Source organism: Thunnus maccoyii, chromosome 2 (genome assembly GCF_910596095.1).
Source record: "Thunnus maccoyii chromosome 2, fThuMac1.1, whole genome shotgun sequence".
In the NCBI taxonomy this organism is placed as follows: domain Eukaryota; kingdom Metazoa; phylum Chordata; class Actinopteri; order Scombriformes; family Scombridae; genus Thunnus; species Thunnus maccoyii.
Window position 1 is genome coordinate 1,330,042 of NC_056534.1, and position 11,607 is coordinate 1,341,648.

The 11,607-nt window shown below is 37.1% G+C and overlaps 1 protein-coding gene across 2 annotated transcripts in view; it reads left to right on the forward strand.

Moving 5' to 3' along the window:
- Positions 1-8,502, forward strand: part of LOC121907047 (NACHT, LRR and PYD domains-containing protein 12-like) — a 63,670-nt gene extending 55,168 nt beyond the window's left edge. For both annotated transcript variants that reach the window (XM_042426369.1, XM_042426378.1), the window contains 2 exons: positions 7,314-7,360; positions 7,578-8,502. In XM_042426369.1, coding sequence (XP_042282303.1) covers positions 7,314-7,360; positions 7,578-8,125 — 595 coding nt within the window. In that variant the 3' untranslated portion in view covers positions 8,126-8,502. The remainder of the gene's footprint in view (positions 1-7,313; positions 7,361-7,577) is intronic.
- Positions 8,503-11,607: the final 3,105 nt, after the last annotated feature.

Genomic DNA, 11,607 nt, shown 5'->3' on the forward strand with positions numbered 1-11,607 from the left:
AGTTGAATGTGTTTTAGTGTCCACTAATTAGGTGCTTTTCCCCCAGGACTCTGTTTTTTGGTTACTGGTTTGTGCGGCCTGTGTCACTCTCTTCAATTTACACAGTGATCTAGACACAGTCAGGAGTTTTACTCCATATCAGACTTGTTTTAAAACAGTAAGTGTCGGTTTTACAAGAGAAAACCCCGCCTCCGGTAAAGACCAGTGCACAGCCGCTTCCTGAAACTTTTCACTGGACTCATGCAGGCCTGTGTGCTGTGCGACGGGAGAGACAGACCCAACCTGTGCTGCACGGCCGTCTGCAGGTCAAAAACCTCCATAAAAATGACACATACCTGGACACACCGGGTCCAGGTATCATTGGATAATTCATTTATAATTAAAAAAACAAAAAACGATAAATCTGTTATTTGTTTCAAAGAATGGTGTGAGTGAGTGTCAGAATGGTCCATGCATGAAGTATAATTCATTTACAGTTGTTCACGGTGTATTATGAAAACCCAATTTTTCTGGGTATTTCCAGATTTCTTTGTCTTAAGAAGTTGAATAAAGAAGGGGATTAGGACAGCACACCTAGTCAACTGATTTTAAATTTGAATTGCCACACAGACGTTTCAGGCCAGGCACCCTTCCTCAGCATGTATGCTGGCAATCAACACAATCCTCGACAGGTGGACTTAGTTATAGACATCCACAACTCACACAACAGGTTCATACTAGCAGAGGGAGCTACACATATGAGTCATAACATAGTAAGCAAAATAAACAAAAAAGCAAAAGCAACTCATGTCTAGTTCATAAGGAGACACATAAAAAGACAAATAGAAATCAAATCTCACTCATGTGGCACATCATAGAGAATTATGTACAGATCATATGAAGAAAATATCTTGATCTCATAAAAATTAAATCTCCTATTCAATCCTTTGAGAGTGAAGGTATTTAGAGTGTGTTCAATATGTCTCCTCCTACAAAAGAACCTTGTCCCTGTAGCCACCTCTCCTTGGCATATTCACAGTTTCTAAGAACATAGCGTTATAACATCTCATAGAAATCCAGTAAACCCAAAACCAAAACCAAATTCTGTTCAGTTCATAAGAAACAAATAAATACAAAAAATATTACTACTAGTACTACTACTACTACTATAATAATAAGAATAATGATACTAATAATGATGATCAAAAAATAATAAAAACTAAAATAAATCAAACAAATAAAATAAATAAATAAATAAAATTAAATGAAATAAACTTAAAGCTATAATATGTAATTATTCCACATTAAAATGTCTAAAATCAATTAGACCTATGTTATATATTTTGTTGAGTTATCCCGAATGTTTCCAACAATTTTCAAACCCAGAGAAATCTGTAATTTTAATAAAAGTAACGGACTGTTTCATTTGGTCGCCTGTCATTGACGTCATACCTCCTCTACCAAAGTGTTGTCCGCTACAATGGCGTCTACCAAAGAGTAACTTACACACATACAAGATAATACATCGGCGTGGTGGTTGTTCCACAGAAACTGTTATAAATTGACTCTTATTCAGTTTTAAGCCACATTTTTTAGATAAATTTTGGTCGTTTTTTAACTATATCTTTTAGCTATATCTTTAGGTCAGCAAATGAAGCATTATCTTCAATTCATAGAAAACAGGAAAATGAATTCTCCTCATTCAAACCCTCGTGAATGAGGGTATTCAAGGAGTGTATCCAGTATGTCCCCCTCTGTAGAAGGATTCTGACTCTGTTGCCACCTCTCCAAGGCATATTCACAGTTTCAATGCCCATGTAATGTAAGTCTGACAAACTATGGTTATGGCTGTTAAAATGCGTAGCCATAGATGATTTATCGTCATGATTGCGGATGGAACACTTATGCTCACAGATCCTAGTTTTTAACTCTCGTTTTGTTTTACCAACGTAATATAAGTTGCATGGACATCTTAACAAATAAACATATTTCGGGTGGGTGAAATGATTACCCTTAATCATAGCATACCCTTAATCATAGCATAACAATGTACACAATTATGACAAGGAAAGTTACCACTAGGAATCTGAGATAAAAAAAGTGCTTGTGACTCTTAGGTAAATCAGTCTTCACTAAGAGATCACATAAGTTGGAGGACCTCTTATAAAAAATACCTGGGTGGAATTTGGAATGCACTCACAATATGGGGGTCGCTCTCCAAAATATGCCAGTGTTTATTCACTACTCTTTGGAGTGGCTTGAAGATGGAACTGAATGTAGAAACTAGTGCCAAGCCCCAAGAAGAGTCCCTCGAGAGCTTGGTTTAAGTAACTCTGATCGCTGAATAAGGCATACCCTCTTAAGATGCTCATCCAATATCATCAAGAAAGACTATTTTCACCGTTACACATATTTGTTACTTCTGTTGTAATTTATCTGCACTTTCAGCACATTGGCTTTGAAATGAAAGCATGACTATAAGGTTAATCTTTCCTCTTTACCTTGATGGTGTTTACATCCACAGATGAACAGTGTAGGAATTGTAGCTTTAGTTTGTACTTGTAACTAAAGTTCTCCAATTCTAACATGATATCTAACATTTGGTGTCAAACCACATTGACTGTCTGAAGACTGTTATCCCAGAGGACACTTATATCTCCCCTGGTGATTCTGTGTCGGACCTGAACTATAAACTTGCCTTTGGTCTGATTTTCAGTGAGTGACACACCTGCTCAGCTGGACTGAGGTCAGGTGAATAACAATGCCAGTGGAGAACATCATTAAAAAAAAACTCCCCGGCTGCATTTGCTGTATATTTAGGATCATTCTCCTCCTGCATTGTCCTACAGTTGGCAGACTACCTAAAAAGGGGGCTACAGTTGCTTCACTGTTCACCCAATATGGATGTAAACACAAAAAATAAACTATTTAAAACCTAGTCAGCACTTTCATTCATTCAAAACAACTTAAATGTGTCACTATCTGAATGATGGACTTTACTCTGCTCTCTACTTACCAGCTGCTAGTTTCCTCTGGCTGTTTCCAGGTTATCCTGGTGCAGTCACTGGATGAGTTTATGCATCAGCATACCAATGGAGGTCCCACACCTGTCAAATAGGACAAATAACATTTATTATATTATTTACATTCCTTTACTTTATAGTTTGCATGCACAAACACATTGCTGGTAATGTACACATTTGTGAGCTTAATAAATCAAAAATGCATGTCAAAACACCCGTAATCCCTACATATATGACTGAAGAAGGTCCAGTTAATTCACTTCTCCCATATATGTTGACATCTCACACCGTAAATAATCCAAATGATGTGCAAAACAGCTGATAATAATAAAGGAGTAACATTAACATACAACAGCTTTTTGTTAGCTACAACGGGTAGCTAGTTTAGCTACGGTTAGCTACGGTGGTGGGCAGGTAAATAGGCTAATTCAAACTGTGTTTGGTTTGAAAGGTTAACTCGATAAAGTCATGCACACAACAAGACAAGCAGACCACAAACATAAAGTTGGACTCACCTGTATGTAACGTCAATGTCTGCAGCGGCTCAGTGCGTCTCTATAAAACACGCTGTGTTACTTTGAAAATCCCTTTATTGGTTCTGCCGCTTCTGCTTCTTCTTTTTTTTCTTTTTTTTTTCTTTTTTTACATAGTTTTATCTCCAAAGTGTGTAAAAGAAGTTATTAATTGTGTTCATTATTTAGGCTATTTGTTTATTTATTTAGTGTAGCTCTCCTTCAATTGAGCTGCAGCCAACATGCTCCAAACGCGCAACTTTTACTTTGAAGGCGAGCTGTCTGTGTTTCCGGCTCGCAATTTCATGTTTCAATTTTCTTTATGCATAAAGGTTGGATAATAGAACAAGCGGACACTTTAGCGCACTGAATTGTATTGCGCTTCTTAAGAAAATGAAATCTGGAAATACCCCCAAAAATGGGGTTTTTCATTATACAACGTGAACAACTGCAAATGAATTATATTTCATGAACGGACACAGAATCAAATAACGAAAAACCATTCAAAACCAGCCCGTTTTTGGTTTTTGCCAATTCCTTTTATTGTTATTCCTCTTTGGATTGAAGGATGAAGGTCCGGGTGTCATCGGATAATTTGTAATTCAAAAACCAAAAAACGGTAAATCCGTTATTTGTTTCAAAACAAAAAACGGAAAACTGTTTTTGGTGTCAGAATAAAATACCAAAAACACAATCAAAACCAGCCCGTTTTTCTTTTTTTGCCAATTTGTTTTACTGTTATTCCTTTCAATAAAAAAACCATAGATCTTAGAGCACCACAGGGATGAAGTGAATTTGAAACCTGAACTTTAAGATTTTTTTGCAATTGGCTGAGGCTTATGGGGAGGAGGGAAGGCGGACGTGGGTCAACTGGGTATGGGGTGGGAGGCTAATTATAGTCTGCAGCCATTGTTGCTTCAGTACCGATCAGCTCATGAAAACCCAAATCTGCACATTTTACAGAAAACGGCATCCTTACAATCTATTCTATCAAGAAAAGTATCTATACCACTGTGATTGGTTTCCCATTATTGGTTGGGTAAATAGGCTAATATGTATAGGGAAATACATACAAATTTGGCTGTGAATGTGGTTCATAAATGGTGCATAAATCGGCAGATGAACCCATAGCTGCGAGAACATGATTTCATTTGCAGATGCGGGGGCGCTGACTATTAAACATCCCCTCCTCAAAATGTCTGAGTTTATTAAATACCTGCAGACATGCGAACGCAGGAGAAACAATAAGTACGTCTCCCCTTTGAGAGGCTGTGCACATTTATGTACGAGACACAGCAGCCTAACTTCATTAATTATCTGGATCTAATGTATCAGGATATAATGGTCATTAATCTTCTGTGTTCTTCTACACATCCAAAAGGTCACACTCACAGTCCAGGTTCATATAGTGAAATTGTTTGGAGTAAAGCAGCATCCTCCTGATAAATCCTGAGCTCCATCAGAGCTTTCTAAATAAAATACTTAAGAAGCTAAAAGTTGAATTCCATGTTTCATAATATGAGGTCTTCATGCAGAAAACATGAAACTGAGATTCTGTTTCCTGTTTGCCTAAACTGCAACCAATTTTAAAAAATATTTATGTAAAAAATAATGATTTGGAAATGCCTATGCATACATAAACACATGTCATGCATGTTTGTGTGATCAAGCTACTAATTCCTAAACTTTTTGTTGTTTTTGACACCACAGGTAGCACACGATAAACTCCAGCAGTCGACCAGAACAGCAGCCTTCCAATCAACCTGGCATAATATATAATAAGTGTAATAAAACTTAAAGTTTTGTAGCATTTTGTCTGTTGTGCTTTTGCATTTATAAGTATTTAGCTTTGGTAATGTTATGACACATAGTTGCAAGTTTTAAGCAGTACAGTGTGATACAAACCAATTCAATGTGAAACAGTTTTTAAAGCTTCAAGACTCCAGCTCTGTCTGACTCTGAGAGTTCATGATTCAGTTCTGAGTTATTTGAGTTCTGTAATGAACTTGTATCGCACTGCAGGGCCTTTCTCAATGGTGCCAGAAAAAACAAGGTACAATATGTCTTGTTTTTAGCCAAAACAAGTATTATGAAACATTAGATAACTGTTTTTTTCTCCAGAAAGACAAATTAGTCTGCCAGATAGCTGCTCTTGTAAATGACAGCTGAATTACTTGAATAATCAGACCAAATATTAACTGTCATAAATAAGTTTAGTTGCCAGTGTATTGTACTAATCTAGTTAAAACTAATACAGTCTAATACAACAGTCCTTCAGTAAATCTTCACTTCATGAAGGTTTTTGTTGAAACTGTTTTCAGAGACATTAATTCAACTGTGTGATCATTTAGTCTGTGATACTTCTGAACTGTATTTCATTAAACAGAGGTGTTTCCTGTTATTTAGCCTAACCTCACTGATATAATGGGGTGAACACAATAATAGAAATCCCTGTCAGTATAGCACAAGACATTTCAACAGCAGAACAATCTGGATCCTCCAAAATAAAATACATTTGAAACAACACTGAAAAAGTTAAAACACAACTGAACATTATCACCTCCATAAATGGAGGATTTGTTTACAGGACTGTTGTATCAGACAGCTTTAGTTTTAGCCAGATGACCTAATACACTGGCAGTTTTTAACTTCATTAGTTGACGCAGGTGAAGGGCGGGGCAGAGCTACTGAGCAGAAACGGGGAGGGGAGGGGGAAGCGGAGTTGCTTCCTTAGGAGTCTCATGCTACAGCTAGCTTGATTTCCAGAAGTTGCATCTTGTACCTAAAAGAATCATGGGAGAAAATCATGATTTTAGTTTTAAGTGAAATAATCTTTTATTTTATTTATTTATTGTTTTACCAGAATCGTGCAGTCCTGTTACAAAAAACTTTAAAACAGGATGTAAAAGAAGATATGAATCATCATCTACCTCTTTTAACCTGACATCACTGTCATGTATCATCTCAGAACAATGACTTCATTTCCACTCGAGGTGTAACGTGCTGTTGTTGTGTTTATCTGATCCCTGATCAGTTCAGACACTGAATGATGATTGTCAAAGAGGAAGGTGAGAGTCCACAAAAACAAGAAACTGTCTCACTCAAATGTTTATCCGTGTTTGTGTTAGTTTAAGTTGTTAACTAACTGTTAAAGCTCTTCTTCTAGTGTTTTTTTTTCTGTTGTCAAACAGCCTCAGGTGCATCAGCACCACCTGCTGGACTGGAGGAGAGTCGACCCTGATTTGAACATAGCCATGAAAATAAGGACTGATTGTAATCAGATTTAAGATCTGGTGAACAAAGACACATAAATGTGACTAAATGTAAACAACAGTTTATTAAACCTGATCTGGATTTTATCCAGATATGAGACTCTTGAAATGATGAGTGTACATGGGACCAGAGTGCAGCTGAGCAGCTAAACAATATCAGAAAAGTGTTGGTATCATAGTGATGGTGCAGAAAAGAATTATTTATGTTTCTTCACTTGAAAACTCCCCAAATGAACCAGAATAACCAGTGATGCAGCATCCAGTTACTCTGAGAGTGAATTAGTTAAATAAGAGGATAAGGCAACAGGTGGTGTGATCAGGGATGATGTCATCCAGTTTGAACCCTGCAGACCTCTGAGCTCGGTCAGCTCTGATGCTTCTTCACAGAATCCAAACATGCTGAAGCTGCTTTTATGTGTTTATAAATCCAGCTGTTTTGTCTTCATGTTGGATCTGAGTGAAGGTTTATGAAGATCATTGATGAGGAAACTTCTGAAGGTTCATTCTGACTTTGTTTCTTCCTCCAGGGTGGATCATTGTGGGGAGCAGTGGCTGAATCTTGATGTGAGGAAGTGTAAGTGTGTGTTCACTTTGATTCATGAAAACAAGGCAGCACATGTTTAAGTATTTTAAATCAAAAGCTCGTTTATCTGCATTACATTCTCAGTTTGAAAGAAGTCATTAAGAAGTTTTCATCTCATTCAGTCAGTCTGTTAATAAATCAACAAGTAAACCATCAGGTGTGTTAGATGATAAATTGCTGCTGTATTGTGTTTTGTTCTCTTCATCAGATGTCTGTGAACTCAAACTGGACACAAACACAGCACACAAATACCTCAAACTGTCTGACAACAACAGGGAGGTGACAGCAGTGACAGAGAAGCAGCCATATCCTGAACATCCAGAGAGATTTGACTACTGGGAACAGCTGTTGTGTAGAGATGGTCTGACTGGTCGCTGTTACTGGGAGGTCGCGTGGTTTGGAGAGGTTCTTATATCAGTGAGTTACAGAGGAATCAGAAGGAAAGGAAATAGTACTGACTGCTGGTTTGGAGGGAATAACCAGTCCTGGAGTCTGAGATGCTCTTTTGATGGTGGTTACTCTGTCTGGCACAATAACATTGTAATCTATCCCCCCTCCTCCTCTGTCTCTAACAGAGTAGCAGTGTATGTGGACTGTCCCGCTGGCACTCTGTCCTTCTACGGAGTCTCCTCTGACACACTGATCCACCTCCACACCTTCAACACCACATTCACTGAACCTCTTTATCCTGGGTTTGGGTTTCGGTTTGGGTGTGGGTTATTTTCTGGTTCCTCAGTGTCTCTGTGTTCAGTGTAGGAGGAAGAGTCTCCTCCTGTGTAGAGAAAAACTCACATTGATGACAAACACACTTTTTATTAGTCATACTAATCTACTCATACAAAATCTACGCGGAAATGTCTACAGTTGTTTTGCTTTAGTGAATGTAATGTGTGTCCAGGGTTTTAAATGCTGCGAGACACCAAATATATTTTAGTTTTCTTTTTTTTTGTACTTTGCAATCTGAAAATGTTTTCATATAAATAAGTATGTATATCCACTAAAATCAGGTTCCAAAAACATGCATATATGTTTTTTTAAACAAATGTACCAATAATTTTACTTTGTAGAAATATGATTCCTTAGTTTTTGTAAATGAATTATTAGAAAATAAACCAGTGATATGTTGAACCAGACAGAGTCACATTTGTTCTTGTTTATCTGTTGATTATTAGAAGGTTAAAATACATTTCATTTTAGTATTTTACTAATCTACTGATCTTATAAGACATCCGTCTCCAGGAATTTAGCTTGAATTGACCAATGATATTTTTTCTTTCATTGTATTGTGGAAGACAAGAAAAAATAGCTCTGAGATGGATTAGGGTGATGGTTATTATCTCTTTGCTCTTTTTAAGTTATTAGAAACTTTACTTGTTACCACATCACACCAGAAAGTCAAATCAAATCTGCAGGAAGCTTTAGCAGGAGCGCACCGCCGCCCAGAGTGTTTACGTAACTACTGTAGTCACAAGGTTCTTCTCATTTCTCTATTTTGTGCCTCCTGAGTTACTAGTTAGCAGCCAGTCATGTTTATGTCAGTTTGGTGTTTCTGTCGTGTTCTCTGACTGCTGGTGAGTTACTTTCTCTGTCAGTAAAATAAATCTGTCTTTACTGTAAAGCAGCAACCAGCTTCAATGGGACAGTTTTTATAAGGTTTTTAATTGTGACGTTGTTAACAAACACAGTGGAAACACAGACATAAATGTTCTGTTTACTCCTTTAAATTCATTAAGAATAGAACTGATTAATAACATGTAACACAGGATGAGGAGCAGGAGGATGAAGAAGAGGAGGAAGATGATGATGCTTGTTACATGTTTAACAAACACCTTAATAAAAACCTGCATTCTGTATTTATACTGTGTCCTGCTCAGACACACAGGAACCATTTCTACTGGCAGAATATGTTTATACTATTTATTGATTATTTGCATCTGTATTTTTTGATAATCCTGATGGTGAATTCATTATTCAATAACCCAGAATATGATCAGAGTGTCTTTTGAACACTGAAAAATGGAAATTGTGTAACTCATATCAAACCCGACGCTCAGGAATTTTCAGCCTCACATGTGACTGAATGGAAATGACGATAAATGAAGAAACAGTTTAATGGAGGAAATAACAGATCATGAAAAGAAAAATCTTTCTAATAAATGAAGAAAGTTGTTTATGGTTCTTTTGTTGAACAGACCAACAATTAACAGATTTTTAATTATATAGAACATAAAACTTGGTAGTGATACACTTAAATTTAATCTGTAATCTGTCTCCACTTCGGTATGAAACTGCAGTGATGTATCAGATCAGTCTGATCAGCTGCAGCGTCCAATCAATAACTGATATCCAATAAGGGGGCGTGTCGGCTGGTAAAGGACTTCCGTGAAGGCTGCTCTCATGTCTCTTCGCTCCTCAGAGCAGAATAAGAGACTTGGGACGCCTGTCAAAATGGCGGACCATGAACAACTTCAGGCGAGGAAAGATCAAATAAGAGACTTGAGACGTCGCCAGTGTTCTTCCCCAGTCTGCTGTCCCTTCACACCTGCCCCGCATTATCCTCGTCAGCCCTGCCTTGCTCCCAGTGTCTTTCCCAGCCAATCACTGCCAGTCTGCCCTTGTGTCTAGTCACCTGTTCCCCATCTGTTGTTAGTTCAGTTAGTATTCAAGTCTTGGTTTGGAGTTCAGTCTTGTTGGATCATTTGTTCAGTTTGGTTGTCTGTCTGCACTTCTGTGTCCTGTTCTTGATTTAGAGAATAAATATATTCAGTTCCTTTTTAAATTTAAGAGTTGGTTAAAGTAAACTAACTAGAAGTATTTCCTGAGGAAAAGTGTGTGATCTCTGCAAGGACTGATGCTAATTGGCATATTTTTTTAATGACTTTATAGTCATATGAAAACTAATTGATCTGTAGATGTCAAACGTCTGCATTGGGCCTTAGTGCATTACTGTAAATAACTCAAACACTGTACATGTCATCATAATGAGCTTATGTGCTGTTGATCAGAATTAAACACAATCTGGAACACAAATCATCTTGGTAGCATCATGTAGGAGGAGATACAAATCAAAGTGTCTTTAAAGATCCAAACAACCAAGTTTCTCAGTCATGATTGATGTGGTTTTACATGAACACAAGTTTAGAACAGTTTTGATTATTTTACACAAGAGATTTCTGTACTTCTGTTTTTCACTCATAGTCCTCATGAGCGAGAAGTTTGTTAACTTTGAGTGTTGCTCATAAAGTCTTATTTGCTCTATTTTTGCTCAATTTAATGTGTATTTATGTCTGTTAACTCCCTGCATGTTCCACTGTTGACTCTCAGACAAGAATCATAATGAAAATAAAGTTTGTCTTTGCTTTTACAGGAAATATAGACCCATAACAATAATGATAAGGTGACAGAGACAGGAAGTACAACATGTACTTAACATTTCTTCATGTGTGGTAAACGCTTGCGACAATTCTCAAGAGAAAGTTTCACTCTGCAAAAGGGAAGTCAGATCTTTCACATTATTAGCAACAGTCGTGTGGTTTTCACAGTTGGCTGTAGTTGACTTTTGACATATCAAGGATGAGATGTTGCAAATTAAAAATTAGATGAACTCTCTAACTTTTTGCCTCTATAATTGTAGTAATAACTAATTGAAGAAGGTTTATCTCACTGAAGCACCTCCCACCTTATATGTGAATTATACTTGTATATCTTTTTAGAGGTGGTCTGATGCTTCGTGCCTTTGTCCCTGAACGAGGAAACTAAGCAGGGTGTACAGAACTGAAAGATGACAAGAGGTGGTTGTTTGTGAAAGATGCAAGTAAGCTTTCTCAACAGGAAGAAGAAAGAAGAGGCTCAGCTCAGAACAGCATCTTCCTCTCTGTGACTAAAGAGCAGAAACTTCATCTGGAAACTCAACGACAACTTTTAGTTGACGTGTAAAATGAAATTATTTAACTGTATCGTTCATCTTTCTACATTTGAAGAACTCTGAATCCTGCTTGGGGAGTTTTATTAAATATAAATTAATAAACACATTTATCTAACATTTATATAAACACACAAGAATAAAATCCCTCGATTTTCAAAGCAACTTCAAGATGCATTTTTTAACAGCAGACAAAAGTATTAAAACCTTTTTGAAAATTATTTTGAAAAGTATCAAAACAACAGAAAACACTGGAGCTTTGGTCGTCTGTCTGATAAAGTCACAGATAATTTGAGCTGCATTTACCAGGCAGGTA